The 16791-nt window shown below is 41.4% G+C and overlaps 1 protein-coding gene across 1 annotated transcript in view; it reads right to left on the reverse strand.

Moving 5' to 3' along the window:
* Nucleotides 1-16791, reverse strand: part of LOC125019295 (serine/threonine-protein kinase 32C-like) — a 91516-nt gene that overhangs the window by 28423 nt on the left and 46302 nt on the right. Inside the window, exon 3 of the mRNA XM_047603985.1 lies at nt 4440-4591. Within this exon, the coding sequence (XP_047459941.1) occupies nt 4440-4591 (152 nt within the window). The remainder of the gene's footprint in view (nt 1-4439; nt 4592-16791) is intronic.

Consider the following 16791-nt stretch of genomic DNA (forward strand, 5'->3'; position numbering starts at 1 on the left):
TGCTTTTGAGTGGCTGATTTAAGGTTACACCCCTGCCCCCCCGCCCCATTCCCTCGTAGGGTTTGTTATATCTGCTGACTGGGGATGTAGAGGCTAATTTGTTCCATAGTCTCCCAAGGCTTTGTTCCAACCAGGCCTGAAATCAATATTCCTAATGGAGGCCGAACAGGATGGGGCACATCCATCCTCACCACTCTTCTTGCTCACTTTCTGACGCTTATAAAAGGCATGGGCAGCGTGAGTAAGACACTATATTTCCACTCTCGATGACTCACCCCGTTTTTTTGCAACCTTCAAAGCCCTTTTAATTCCGAGGGACTGAAGATCTTAGCTGTCGCTGCAGCTCCACATCCTTTTGCTCACGTTTTCCGGGTCACCAGGGATGGTCGACGCTGCTTGAAAGTGATCCGTTGTGATGTAAAGCTTAAGGCAAACTCTTGCTTTTTTATAATGATGTATTATACTCCACAAAACCAGGGGAACCAAGTCATTGTGCCCTTGCCCTGGTTGCTTTCTGCCTCCGGGGGGGCAGAGCCGACCCTTTGCACTTTAGAGTTTCAAACATCGTGAGGGAAAGCAAAAAAAAGAGTCAGCGTCTTCTCGCGTGTTGCAAATCCGTACAAGGATATGTGTGGATGGACGGGGTGTGCAGCAGATGATAGTTAATTTCTCCTCCTCTGGGGTAATCCATTCTGCGCACCCTCGACACCTACACATCGCTTCTCGGCGGCGAGGGAAAGCGGTTGCAGCAATTACTGCGGAATGCAAACTTGACATCTGCCTGGCTTAAGGCTGCCTTTCCACAGCTGATGGGATTCAGTGTGGGCTTTCACGAGGCTACTTCCTAATACATTTCTTCTGAAGAGACACGGACGGAGCCATTCAAATGCACAGCTGAATTCTGGATGTGTCAATGAGAAGCAAAATGAAAAAAAAAAAGAACATTTTGAGACACTGTGTGCAAGGAAAACTTACAAATCCTATTAGTCTGCACATCCTTTTTTCTTTTTTACAAAACAAATCAATGTCAAATACTTTCTTGCTGCTGTCTTGTGCGCCCCCTCTCTCTATGTGATGACCCTGCCTCCCTCTGACAGCTGTATTTTCCTGCATCCTCTCTGACTGACTGTCTCTCCAACTCTCTCCAGGCATCCTATCAATACAACAGTCCTATGAAGTCTTATCAAAGCTGGAGTTGCATCTCCTTTTGTGTGTGTGTGTGTTTGTGTGTGTGTGTACTTTTCAGAATAGGCACTTCCCAAACACCGCATCTGGTCGATCGCACATCTATTAATAATGTACTGAAGAGTCCACATGACAAGCAGCAGGCATTGCAACGCTAACGTTTGAGTTTGAGAAGCTTATGGATAGCAGCGACCATCTGATCTGTGAGGGATTGGTTAAACGGCGCGCACGTGCAGCGGGCCAATTATATTTTCTGGTTGTGATACAGTAAGAGGGATGATGGGAAGATGAAGCTGTGTTCTCATCAGTCCTGTCTCATTACCTGCCCAGCTGAGACGCTGTCTCGAGCAGCAGCTAAATGAAGCAGGGTGTTTGTGTGATGCATGCACGCGCGACGCCGTCTCGCACATATGCTCACAAAGTGTCTCGTTAAAATGGGGGTAGAATGAACAGACTGTGTAAAATATGGAGGACGGAACCGCTCCTCAAGGGTGAAGCCAAAGCAAGTAGAGCTCCCCCTGGTGGCTGGCTGCAGTATAGGTCAATGTTAGTGGGCGGGACTTGGGTCAAACCAAAATACGTGTCATAATAAATTTTTTCCAAGGATGATTTCAGTCATTTTAACTAGTTAATATAATGTTGATGCATGTTCAAGTGTCAAAAGTTTGGATAAGTTTAGTTCATTATTTGACGTTATAGAAGCAAAGTGTGACATAATGCCGACTACCTGTTGCCACGACAACCACTCTGTAAATCGACTCATTGGACCCTGAGAGGTGTAAAAGATAAAATTTAAAAAAGAAAAAGGAAAGTTCAGTGTATAATCCAACATTTCCTTGTAACTGGAGGAGGTGAAACAGAGCGCAGAATCAATTAAATGAAAACACGAGTGAGTCTGGAGGAAGTGTGGTCGGGTCATTGATTACAAACGTGGATCCATTCTCGGATCGTGCTGCTAGATGGTGCAACATGGCGCCGCCGGTATCCCAGAGAAAATAGCATCAGTCTGCATTAAATGCATTGCATTGTCCATATTCATATACAGTCTATGGAACAAGCATATTAATAGACACCAGCTATAAGTTGACTTCCTTTACATCTCACTGAGTTCTCCTCTCCAGCTTTAGCAAAAAAATCTAAACTTTCCTTGTATTTTGCACTGTAGCTTTCAGTTTAGTGTCCAATCAGATCTTCATGTCAGCCTGAATCTATTCACTTAATGAGGATGGAAAGCATCCAAAATATAATTTTAGCCAGTTACTAAGTACAGCTTTCCATGATATGTATGTTTAAAAACAGCGTCCTCAAGCAAATCTATTCTAAATCAAATCAAATGGTGGCATACTGTATCACTTTTTTTTTGCTGTTGCTAAAGGAAATGCCACTTTGTATGAACTATTCACGGCTACTTTTAAATGAGATCTCTAATTACATCTGTCAGGATTTATCCCCTAACCATTAAAACCTGAATAAAATATACACAAAATGAAATTATAGATAAAGAAGATGTTAAAAAAGTAAATATTGAAAAGTATAATTCAAGAAACACTATCCCTTTTAGCTTCCAGTGCAAGGATTATGTAACAACTTACGAGTTTCATGGGGATTTCCAAAAGAAACTAAAACTTCAAGCTAAAACTTAGTGAAAAAAATCAAAACCTCTCAAATGATCTAGAGGGAAAAAACTTAAATTCACTTCAAATGAAACAAAAAATTGTCTGCACGCATAAATACCTCTGGGAGATAACATGCTTTAGTAATTGTCTATGAAGGTTCTCAGTCCTCCAGGTCTTAACAAGTGTTTCTTGAAGATGTTTTATCCAAGTCTTGGGATTTGAGTTGAAATAGGAACATCTGCCGGTGTCACCCTTCAGAAATTGGCATGACTAGTGTCTGTTAACAACTAGATAATAACTTGTTGTTAGTCTTTCTCCAATTAATGGTGCTCTAATGACCGACTATCAGTCAGATGCTCCACATGGGCCCAGTTGCATTTCTTGGATAAGCTTTGGTAATTGGGTGAAACAAATTTTTTAAAACGAATGGTTTTAAAAATGAAAGTGGATGAAGGAGCCTCACAGTGACAAATGTTAAAAATAACATTTGCAAAAAAGTGTGTGGACTATCTAAAGTAAGACTAAACGTGTGGGACCAGCAGAGCTCTGGCACGAGAGAAGCCGTTTGAGTACGTGGTTGATACGCGCTCCCAGGGAGATGGACAGGCCCTTTGTCGAGTATTTTTTTGAAAGCGGTGTGAGAGGAGGTGTGAAAACTTCTCATTCCCACGTAGCCACGGCGATACACTTAAAGCGTGTTGATAACTAATGAGCATTTAAAACAGTGCTGGATTCGGAGTATGAGAGACCGAGTGGAGCGGCGCAGCACATGGAAAACTAGAACACAGAAGGCTTTGGCAGCCACACACTCCTGCAGGGAATTATAAAAAATACACAGACCTACGCTCATTAAAATGCCCTCAGTTTGTTCTAGTAGAGTAGCTTCCAGAGCGGGGGGAAAAACATCCTGCAGATTGAACCTAAATCTTTTACGGCGCGGCGAGGGGAACGAGCCCCGGACGCGATTTTGTCTTGGTTCACCCCCACTCGGTCTCTACACATAATCAATTCATCACGGAATATGTGAATAACATAATATTCCGGTGGCGATTGCACGGAGAAGATAGCGCACGTGCACTATCATTCCACCAATTACAGCGAGTAAAGTGCTTTGTGTAATATGCCGTGAATGCCGTGCCAGGTCCCCAATTACATTTAGAAAATGTGCCCCGCCTGGAGATGAGTGTTGAATAATGAAAGCAGCCTACATTCACCCACATATCACACTCAAGGGAAGAGTAAGGTCATTTCCAACCACAGTAATTATCAAATGTGCTTCTTGGGTTTAGAGTCAAAATTAATATCCCAAAATATCTCTCCTGTGTAAATTGTTTCTTTAGTTAATGGTCATTGGTTTCTGGAGGAAAACTTGTTTTGTGCCTCAATGGAACTTTAAAACTTTTGTAATCGCTCTGTTCAAATGCAGAAAATTAAGTGCACGCAACACTAGGAGCCTAATATTTACAAAGAGTGCTTCTGGCTAAAGGCTGCAACAGCTTGTGCAAGTATGCATGCATCCCTCCACTGGGAATCCCTCGAGAACGAATGGATCTACAAAACGCACAAACAGGCAAAAGCAGGCGACGGACACAGGCAACAGCAGACCACACTGAAAGTGTAAAAACATGGGATAGTCACCAGAGATTTACTAAAAAAACATGTTCAATTTCCTGTAGGATCTCAAGCTCTCTAAAGACGTTTCGGACCTCATCTCTCTCTATGCACTGCTGCTTGTTCATGTACTTCATGGCGTACATCTTCTCAGTGTCCCTCTTCTGCACAATGCATACCTGAGAGAGAAAGAGGGGGAGGGACAGAGGGACAAAATTAAGCAAGAATAGTTCAAGAGAAACATAAATTTAGGCACAGAATTAGCAACATGTTTACACACCGATCAGCCACAACATTAAAACCACATTAACATTAACCTCTCTGGCATGAAGACACTTAATCGGACTTTAACTGGACAATACATGTGTGCGCATGCTACACAACTGCTGCGCTGGCGTATGACCCTGGAACAAAATATCCAACAAAGCCAATTGCAGAAGAACACGGTAAACAGAGCCAGTAGAAGAACCACCTGAGAGAGAGCGCCATCTTATCTGAACCAGAAGTAGTGCACACATTACATACAAGATTAAAAAAGTAGAACTATTATCCATCTGGTTGTTGTTAAATGCAGGTCTGCTGCATGAACAACTCTTGATTATTATATGTAATAGGTCAACCAGAAAGGAAGTCGTATTAACCTGCTGAAAAGACACATATCGCCACCTACTGTGGAGGAGGAGAAGGACATGTTCCCGTCAGTGATTCAATTTTCCTCATTGCATGTAAACTGCGACAAGGACCGTTTTCAGAAAGTTGATTTTCGAGCATAGTTTGATTAAGCTGTGCATGTAAACGCACTAACCATGAGTCAGAACGCTGTAGGAACAACTAAAAAAATAGCACAGCACAAGGTGTTGACCTGGCCTCCAAATTCACTAGATCTCAAACTAATCAAGTGTCTGTGGGATGATCCACAGAGGAAGGTGGTCGTAATGTTATGCCTGATCAGTCTATAAAGACACACTGTTGACTGCAGGATGAAGAAAAAAATGACATCCCTGCTTTGCCGCCTAAGCCAAATTTCAGCTCCACAAATATGACCACGGTGCTGCTGCAAAGAAAATGTTTTCAAAACAGCCCACGGCGTCTTTCAGCTGCTGATTAATGCAGCAGCCAGGACGGATACCTCGACATTGATGCATCAAATGCTGAGGCCCAAGCAACTCTAATGAAATTTCATTTCCAAACACGGGAGTTTGTGGCAGAAAACCCACTTCCAGACAAATCACCTCATTATTTATTTAGTTTAGTGGGGTTTTCACCAGGAAGTGGCCGTGAAAGTACAGGAGGACAGGATGGGACTCCGGAGAGGTCAGAGTCATTACAATAGCATTACTGTCCACAGTCCCTATAACAAATCAAGTGTCTGCTGCATGTCCTGCCTCGCAGACAAATACCTAATTACTTTTTTTACAGCTTGTCTACCTCCTCTCATTTAGCTTTTGCGTATTACCAAACATCAGCAACTACACACGGCACGTGAGCACTGTATTAAAATAGACTTGAATAAAAGAAATGTGTCCTTTGATGTGGCTTTCCAGCAATCTCCAAAGGATGCTTAGATCTCATTTGCATGACTGTTGAGCAGGGATGCCAGCGACGCACAAGGCTATCAGTAAAATGCTTAAGTGAGCCAGAGGGAAAAAAACACACATTTACAGTAGTCTGCTTCAGAATGCACAAAACTATTGTTAAGGTTTTATTTGTATAACTCGACTTTTTCAATATACTGTGTAAACGAGAGCCCCGGCTTCCGCAGTCAGAGAAAGGGATTAAGAAAAGTCTGTGTAACTGAGCGAGCTTTTCTCGTCGAGGCCGCCGCTTCGTTTGTCTGTTTATGGTTGTGGGCACCGGAGAAGGAGTATCACAGTGGCAGCAGTACAGCAGGAAATCATCATTACTCATCCTTGTAATACGTTTAAAATATGCCAGCCTTGGTTTTAAGCTATGGTAGAGGGTCGGTGCGGAATCTGATTACCAACAACAAAGCGCGCTCTGGTTTTCCTCCTTAACTTGATTTCTTCCAATGACCTGGCTTCCTGTGCGCGTGTAAACATAACAAATGTGAACCGCTCACAGAAATGCATAAATCACTCTATCGATGTCAGACTATTTCAGGAACAAATCCTAAGCAGGTGTTCTGGCAGGAAAAAAAAAGTGTTGGCCAGTGCAACATGTACCTCCTGACTACCCTGCACAGGATTTAGGGATGCTTAGGGGATGTCTGATTTAGGCATTTCTGAAAAGGTTGGATCGGATTGTGCTTGCAGTCAAACCCGATCTTTTCTGTTTGGTTTAAGATTAGCTTGAACATGTCTGCTGTATGGAAGCCAATTTCACAAAAGTTGCTGTTCTCCCTACTTCCCTCATAACTGTGGAGTTCTGCACAGACTGAAATCCTAACCCAAAACCAGAGGTATATGACGTCTGCAGTACAGAACCTAGAATTTGGGCAGATAACAACTGGAAAATAAAGACAGCGATTTAGAAATTGTGCAATGTGGATGTTTTGCAAGGTGGTAGTGTCATCATTTAAATAATGTGTTTGGATCTCCATTAGCTTTGGCTAAGGCCATCGCTAGTCTTCCTGGAGTTCATACCCAACACAATTATCTTTACACTTCACTACTAAATTACCCAAAACACGCAACAAAATGACATAAACAACAACTAAAAAAACACCTCACAAGAATCTACAAAACAAAAAAAAAAAAAAAACATTAATTCAGTACAGGACCAACTATCGTCCAACTAGCAGTAACACCAGAATGTAACTGTTAGCATAATTCAGTAGTGAAGTGAAACATCTACAGCAGATGCTGATGAGTTCCAGTTATTCATAACTTCATGTTAAGCCCCAACATTAAAACCACTGACAGGACAAGTAAATAACTTTAACCCTATTCACACAGGATTAGTTTTACTGTATTGCATGTGCTGCATTCACACGGGATAAACAAACTCTGTGTTTTAGTCAAATTTACATTCCGTTGTTGTGGCTCTGCTACTTTCCATCTTGTTCCGCTGCGTGACAGAGACGGTTTTAATTACTTTGGATAATAAAAATATTTTTGATACTATTTATCCCAGAGGGAAAAATTACCAACGACATGTCAATATTTAAATCAGCTCCACCTTTACAGATGAACGCATTAACGATTGATTTAATGATTTCTTCCGTCTAAACGCGTGAATAGTTCAGTGACATCTTAAGTTTGCGCCCTAATATCTGTCCAAACTTTGAATTAAAGCACATCTTTGATGGTTTTTAAAGTGACAAGAGGTAAAAAAAAGAGAAGCAGCAAATCAAACAAACATCACGAAAAAATAAACACTCACCCCTAAATCACAGAGACATCGATTCACATTGGAAGTGGTAAAAAAACGTCTCTAAACAGAGGAGGTGGACTGAGATTTAATTAACCATATATTTATAATTCAGTTTTGACTTCTGTCCCCAAGAAGTTTCAACACCGTTCACACCTTAAAGCCTCCAGGCTCCCACTATCAATAGCCTCGTTAGAGCTCTATTCATAGGGTAAGTAGCCTCGGCACATAGTTCTCCCCATTCAACGACAGGTAAGTACCAGCCATTATGGAAATCATGACCCCAGTTTCTGGTCAAGCAAGTTTCGGGTGGGTGTTACCCACAGAGTTTTCCTATTTAAACCTCAGTTTTACTGCAAGTCCAGTTGACCTTATTCAACACATTGGATCACATTGGATACTTGGATTAGTATTATCAATTCGCATTAAGATCACAGACGACTTTTGTGAATTTTAGAAATTAGTGAGGGTCCCCAGGTAAAACTAATCTCATGCGAATAGGGCTATTGACTATATAATATATATAATACTGTAGAAAATATACAGTATTATGAGCAATGACCACAGACCAGCTGGTTCCTCACAGGGAGGTGTTGTAGAGTCTTAAGGCCTGAGGGAAAAACTACCACCTCAACATGTCCATGGAGCAGGACAGAGACAGCAGCCTGTCACTGAAAAAGCTTCTCTGCCTGAGTATGGTGTCATGTAGTAGGCAATGGACATTGTTCGTGACCTGGACCAGACCAGGTAATGACACTCCAGCAGGATGCAGCCTGACACACACAATACACTTTTTTTGTTTCTTTACCGCTTCTGATTTTGGAGAAACGGAGAAGGCACTACTGTTATTTATAAAAGTGAAAATATTTAAGGAATAGCTCGGAGTCTCACTTCTTTTTCTTCTATGATGGATTGATTGACACATAGTTAGAGTGAGGCTCGATGCATTTTAACTGGATCAGATGGGGCAAATAAACATCCCCGGTAGCATTAAAAGCTAAAATGCCCCCTGCTATTTCTGATGCGGACAAGAGGCCTCAGCTGTATTATATTGTCCAGCAAGGAGCTTGTCACAGGTCTCATTAAAGTCAGAGCTACACAGATGGCTGTATTACAAAGCACCCTGGCCCTGGTGCACTCCACAAAACAACATGTTAGCTTGTCATTTTCTCATTTGTACAGTCCTACAAAAACAGAGGCCAATGTGCCAACGACGAGAGGACATCTCCATTGCTTTCACTGAGCCTTGATGATAACTTTTTCACTTATGTGGGAGGAAAAGATTCCACAATGAAGCTAAATGAAGTGTTAAAATAGACATTATGTGAATGGTGACAGGAGGAAACCCATTACTGTGTAAAACACCATCTATTTAATTGTACTCATAGTTTCCCCTCAAGCACAGAGCTCAAAAGTGGGCCAGGTCTGACTCGACTGTCTCTCCAGTTTCTTCCATGTGGATCGATTCCAAGTTCCGATTTTCCCTACTTCTGTAACTTTAATTAGCTCATCACTGCAGAAATTCACCCATGTTGCATTAAATTGGTCACACAGACACCATTTCCCCCCCACATATACATATGTTGAAATGCTGTTACAGTGTAATTTTCATGTGTTGTATGGAAACTACAAGCCCATGTAGCGCTAACAACAATAGCCTGGTAAATCCAAAACAGTGCGAAACACCATCGTGGCAAACTGTGATTAATGGTGTAAACAATTCTATCAAAAAACTCATGAGTTGGTTCAAGTTATCTGTTCCATTTACAATTTGTGTAAGTTTTTAAAAAACTGCAACTGATTAGACGATGGTTCAGGAGTGACATCATTCCCAGTACCAACTTCTGGCTCACTTAAGCGTCTCCTAACACTGATAATTCCAAGACAACCTAAGATAAGACTCACCTTTTACTCAAAGAGGCCACGCCCCAAATTATGCATAAGCCACGATATAATTAAAATGAGTGCTTTATATAAAAAACCCTAACGCGGTCAGGTGATTGATGATTGGCTAGCTTTTGGAATCAGCCTCCAGTGGAGCATTAGTGGAATGGCAGGAGGGTGCAACTCGATCTGAAACAGCCAATTATGTTTAGCTTGGAAATTATGTTCACTATTGATCTCTAAAATATAGTAACCAAGCTACTTCATTTGGTAATGATACAGAAAAATATGTATGAATATTATCTATAGTATTGTCACATATCCTGAGGCAAAAGCCCCAAGGTTTATATATTCAGCACAAACATTTTCTAGTTCAAAATCCCAAATATCAGCAAAAATATGCCCTTTACCAGATTCAAGCCGCTAGAGTTCAAGAATCGCTATCAGTTCAACCATACCCTATATCTCCTTTTTTATACTCGTTTTTTTTTTTTTTTTTTTTAGCCCTCAGCACGATAACATGCAGTTCCAGCTCCAGGCCCTCCCTTTTTCCATCTCCCTCTTTGAGCTCACCACAGACCCAGTTTCTCTTTCCTCTTAGCCAGGCCAGACTGTACCATCTGCACTCCGCTGGAAGGTAAATAAATCCTCCGAGCAAGAATAAATAAAAACTGTTCCATACTTTCTCAGTAGTCTTTTCCTGATAAGATAAATCAGTCAGTGGGAACCCTTCAGGTTCCGTCTGATCACGGGCAAGACAAAAAAAAAAAAAAACAGATAACTGCAAACTGTGGCACTCAGTGGAAATAACATTTATCTGCTGTTAGTACACAACACTGTTTTCCAAGAGATGCAATCTGTTCAGTTGAACGCACCACTGAGGAAAGGCTTTTAAAGACGGTCCCAGACTGCAATGCATCTTTCAGTTATTTCTTTTAAGATATAGCGTGATGAATAAAAGAATAACTTAACGCAGAAGATAAATCTAAAATCTTACGGTGAATAAGACTCGGTGTATATTCTGAGTGAGTAGGCAGACTTTCAATGTTTTATCGGGGTGCGGGATGTGCACTGTGCAGCGGCTCCAGAGACGAATACAGAAATAATCATTACAGCTCTTTTGGCTTTTGCTTTGCTTGACAGGATCCCACTCAACAAGCTATCATCTTTAATGTTAGCACTAATTTCTTTAAGGGATTAAGTTCAGAGGGAAAAATTTGCACCTTTAATTTTCAGTGCGAATGAAAATGAAAAGGTGTTTAGTTATTTAATTTGTCCTCAATCAGCTCTTAGATGACTCACGGGAAGCAAAGGTCATTTGGCCAACTCAGCATTTAGTAATACTTTTACGGAGAAGGGAGGACTCAGGGGAGGAGCAATGATGTAGGAAGTGCAAATGAAAGATGAAATAATTATTGCAAGGCCTTTTAATTGTGTGCATTCTATGTTATTGTAGTCAAAGTTGATCCCAAAGCATCACTTTTAGAAAAATCACTGTTGGCCAGGCAGCCTCCACATGGCAGGATATGGTCCATGTGTCCAAGTTAAAGTAATAAATCTTTTAAACAAGATTAGATGAGATCATTGACTGTATATACTATGGACAAACCCATCGCGATGGATTCTGAACCTCAAAAATGAAGCCCAAAGTGGGGAGAGCCCACGGTCGCCATGTTGGATGAGCTTTACTCCGCCCCCACTTGGATACTCCAAACATGGACATGGGGGAGGGTCATGTTGGGGCGGAGCTAAAGCAGCCCGGACGTTAAGACCCGCCCACCCAACTCACCACAAACTTGTTAGCTCAGGCTACCATGCCTTTAATTATGCAGGATTTTAAACCTCAATAAAAAATAAACAAATGAGTAAGAAAAAAAATCATGAATAGTGAAACCAAAACAGTTTATTGTATCAGGCAGTAAACACGTTAAATGATGCTGTAAAGTCGGGCTTTTTAACACGGGGGTCTATGGGGATTTGTCGCGTTTTGGAGCCTCAAGTGGCCACTCGATGAACTGCAATATTTTGCACTTCGCAAGGGCTTCATTGCTCTGATAAAGATAAGATGGCAGCAGTGGTACAGAAACATTCAACACTCACACAGACAGTGCACATATAGATGGACTATGTATGGGGAAAATTTTTTTAAAACTAAAACTCAGTGCAGCACCATGTCTGACAGGAGTGGGGACACTTGGCTTTGGGTCCAAGTTGCGTGGGGGATACTTGGACCCGTTTCTATTCTAGTTATTTATGTTATTCTTTCTTGGTGTTTCCAATTCTGCGCACATCTTAGAGCTTGTAACCAACTAATTGCTGGCTTTAGCTGCAGAAGGCTGATGTTGTTGAACGCATCCCTGAAGAGAGCTGGCAGATGGAAGAGGTGCATCTACCTGTTGAAAGTCAAAACGTTACATTTAACACGCGAAACTCCAGGGTTTGAGTTTGAGTCTGTGATGATCACATTCCGCGTTCTGCTTCTATTCTTTACCACCAAAGGGCTGCATTACACTGCTATTTTTAGACCGTCTTCATTAATGAATACACAGCAGCTGTGCAGGGAGTAAAACGCAGTATTACCTAACCTATCAGACACAGCGCTGTCAGTCATCTGCCACTCGCTCCGTCTTATCTGGAACCCCCAGGAGTCGGTCAGCGGAGTGAAATGGTGACTATAAAAAAAGGTTTTATTCATTTATTCATAGAGCGTATTTGCAATTCAATGCATTAGTCCAGTTGAGTATGGAGCTGAAAAAAGAAAGTCACAATTCTGAGGCGAGGAGTGTGAGGCTGAATGTTTCGCGAGCTATTTGCATATGAATGGAGACATTTTCACCTCGATTGAAATCAGTTGAGATGGAAGATTCCGGTTATCGCTGCGACACACCGGCTGAGAGCTGAGGCACAGACAAAGTGATACCTTCTGAGACCACTGCTCTCAGAGCACTAAAGAGCCCCCCCTCCCTATTTAATTCAGTTACATTATCTCCGCAAATGCTAATGGTCAGCGTGAGCCAGGCCTCCACTACACTGCTGGCAAGGTTTTCATTGTTAAATTCTAATTTAGGAACACCTGCTACTCAGATTGCCTTTGAATATTTGTCAGTGATAAAGGTCATTTTGTTTTGAAACTGGCAGGACGGAAGCGAGGGGTGAGTCTGAGGGTAGTGCCAAATGTCTGCACCGGCTGGCTGGCTGGCTGTGCGGCCGGGGAAAGAGCTGGCTAATAACGCTGGCACATTGACCGGAGCAGGCTCTGGATTTACTAGCCTCAAGGAAGAACGAGCACCGGCCGAGTCAAAGCCAGAGAAAACCTGGCTTTGAAATAAACAAAGAAAAAGCAGAAATCGACTTTAAGAGCAGTTTAAAAGCAGTTCACCTGCAAAAAATTATTGGTGCACGAAAGTAACGACATTCTGTCTTTCCAGGTGTGCTTGTACACCGATCCGCCACAACATTAAAACCACTGACAGGGGATAAATAAAGGTAAATAACATTGACAATCTTGTGAGTTCACCGCTCTGCTGGGAAACTTTTGGACCTGGAATTTATTCCTGTTAATGTCACATGTAGCACCAACCTAGACCAGACCAGACACCCCCACCACATAGCAATGACACTCCTTGAAGGCAGCATGACACAGACACGCACAAAAAGCAAAAAAACATGAAGAACAGTTCAAGGTGTTGACCTGGCCTCCAAATTCACTAGGTCCCAAACTGATCAAGTATCTGTGGGATGATCCACTGTAGAAGCCCTTTTGAAATAAAATGATGGAGACAGTAAAATGTCCGGCCCTCAGAGGAAGGAATACAACGATTTAAAGCACCTTCTACGTACATGTAAGATCTGCACCACAGACATCTACAATTCTGTGTCGTAATATATTGTGGCAGAAAGTAGCTACAGTAGTGAATTTAGTGTGGCAGCTGTAGTAGCAGTGAAGGTAGTTATTATCTGTCATGTCCTTGTACACACTCTGTATAAAAGTATTTCACCGCTCTGTATGTTTCCATTAACTTATTTTATAATATTGTGGCAGTGACAATAAATGAACTGACCGTTGAAAAAGTGAAGTACAATTACAATTATTGCACGTTACCCTCCACTATCATTATGTGAACATGTATATATATATATAGTCCTATGTGTCGGATAACAGCTCGAGGTGGTAATTCTCCAGGGTGCCATTAAACCATTGTAGAAGCAGACGGTGCAAAGGATTTATTGTCGAAGGTCCTGAGAACACGGTATTAGTTTGAAGGATGTTACAGTCTCCTCATTAGTTCGCAAATATCTGATGTTTTTGTCTGTGGAGTGAGAATATACAGTTCATCACTTGCCAAACATCGCAATAAAACCCTGGTAATGGAAACACCTACATGTCGGAAAAACCCCTCAAATATCACTAAAACATTTTTATGCTCTCATGAGGTGGTTTTTCAGACGTAACGAAATAAACATTTATTGCAAAAGCGCAGAGGGTCATGTGACCAGTTCATTCGAAATCCATCTTCCTCAAATCGAAGTCTCGTGTGATGAGAAATTAAGAAAATTACAGCTCATTTGCAAAACACTTTTCAATGGAAACACGTACAAAGTGCAAAGACACTTCTGTCCATCGATGAGTTCAGTAATTAAAATACCACAAGATTTGTCTTTATCTGCACATTGATGTTTAAGTCTTAAAGGGTTAATAAATTGTTGGTAGACATGGTGGCGAGACAAGAACAAAAATGTGCATCATCTCTGGTGATGGGGAAATGCAGAAAAAGTATTTACATTGGACTTTTGCGACACAGTATATCGATACATCTGAAAAATCATGAGAGCGTAAAAGCATTTTAGTGATATTTGACAGGTTTTTCTAAATGTTGCCAGTTTTTTTTTTATTACAATATTTGGGTTTTTAGGGGGAATGGAAACGCAGCAAATGACTTCATGACTGCAGCTTAGTCCCATGCACCAGGGAACCTGATGGTGCTGCAGTTAGTAATCAAACACGATTGAAGAAGGGAAAAAAAAAGAAAAAAAAAGCGTCCATTCACAGGTGCCGTGTCCGGGGCTTTTACTTGGCTCCTGATTGCATGTCTCCGAGCTGCAGGAAGGACGACAACGCTGGCACGGGGTGAGATGCTGTCACAACGTTGGCTGTAATCTCTGACCACCAGCTGCACACAGCACCTGTTTATCTCTCCTAAATGGAGCTTTTAAGAGGTGGTCAGACACACACACACACACACACACAATCATTAAGGTGTGACTGATGGAGTCTCTGTTTAGAGCGATATAAGCCTTTTGATGCGGAGGAATTAAAAGGCGAAGACGAGACACGTGAGTGAACGCCACAGATGAGAGCACCTGTCTATCTACATCCTCAAAGAGACCGGTGAAGAAATCCTCCTTTGCATCACAACAGCCCCGGAGCTCGCTTTTAATAGTTTTGAGCTCTGATGCATGAAACCAACTTTGTTTTCTTGTACCGCGCCGTCATTATTTAATCAGCGCTAAGAAAGGAGAACGGCACCAATAACGAGGGGCTCGGCGGGCCATTTCCTGCAGCTAATCTCCACGGAGTCAAGCTGGACGACTCCGTGACTCACGCGACTAAAGCCTGCACAGTTTGTTCACCTGTATGTCCTGAAAAACTTTTGAGGACCCCTAATGAGGCAATATGAGCAGCAATTACAGAATAACAATGGCAGACAGTCAGTACGTTTACATGCATGTGAAAAAAATGAAATCTTGCCTTAATTGCACTGTTGAATAGGAGGTTCAGAATTAAATGGGCATCGGGGAGAATGCTTGCAGACAGGAGTCGAAGAATTGTACGTTCAAACAGGGGTTTAATTATCATATAAGGATTTCAATAATAAATTCGGCACTTGAAGAAAGTTTAAACTTAAAAAAGTTACGTTATAAATGAAATAAGGTTTAAATGTGAAATGAAATATGGACAAAACTAAGGAAGAAGAACCGTCTGAACCACCTGAGGGTAGCGTATATCTTATCTGCACGATAAGTATCGCACACATTACGTACAAGATTGCAAAAGCAGAATTGCACATAATGAACTCCCAACATTTTCAATCAAGTACTTGCTAATTATTACAGCTATAGCTTATTACTGATAGAATTTGCAGGTCATATTACCTGGAAAACTTAAAAAGCATAATAAGAAAGTTTCAATCGTAAAATTTGATGAGGTTTGGTACCGTGTCCACTTTTGTCCCCAGATCGGCTGCAGAATGAATCCACTGAAATGTCCACTATCATGATTTTACACAAACTAATGTCTAGTTTTGAGGATAAAAGTTTAAATGAAGTAGAATAATCTGCCACAAACATAATATTTAACGTCCCCATATGAGGACGCAGGGTCTCAGGAGGCTAATATTGAATGGAAAATGATAATGTATCTTGATAAATAGCATTAGGCCGAGATCAATATAGAACACATATAGTAGGTAGGGGGTCCCTACTTATCTCTCCATCAGTTCAGGGGTCCTTGGTCCCTGGTGTAGAAGGAGCAGCCACATATGAAACAGATTTCAAACTAATAGTAATCCCTTAAAACGCAACAGTTAGGTATTCAAAATTCAGATTTAAATCCTAAAAGAGGAAAGTAATACCCGTGTTATAGACTCGAACAAAAATGTATAGAGAATATAGCTGCATAATTTTTCTGAAAAAGTGATCTCAAACAACACTGCCTCTCTAAATTAGCTGGAAAATTTCCACAGAGACTCAGGGTGACCTATCTGCTAGCGTGACCCATCTACTGCACATCATGCGACTAATTATATATTCCACCGAGATCATCTGTCCAGCTCTAACTTCAGCCTTTTTACCCAGTTAGCGAATGGGTGGAGGATGTTAATTCGGGAGGTCACTGAATAATGATTCCACGGGGCTTTCTGGGAAAAATTCACAATGAAAATAAAATTAAATGAATAAATGTAAAAATAAAATGTAAAAATCTTCCTTGCGACTAAAAGTTAGGGTAATATTAGTCTCCGGTGTCTCTTTGCTCAAGCAGGTAATTCCGCGACTCAGCTTAATTAAACCCAAGTGGTGCCTTCTACTTGAGTTTCATTAAAACTTTATCTGCACTCTGAGCTGCCAGTAAGTCTGAATTTAATATATATAAAAAAAAAAGTTTTGC

The sequence above is a fragment of the Mugil cephalus genome, chromosome 13 (genome assembly GCF_022458985.1).
Source record: "Mugil cephalus isolate CIBA_MC_2020 chromosome 13, CIBA_Mcephalus_1.1, whole genome shotgun sequence".
NCBI classification, from domain to species: domain Eukaryota; kingdom Metazoa; phylum Chordata; class Actinopteri; order Mugiliformes; family Mugilidae; genus Mugil; species Mugil cephalus.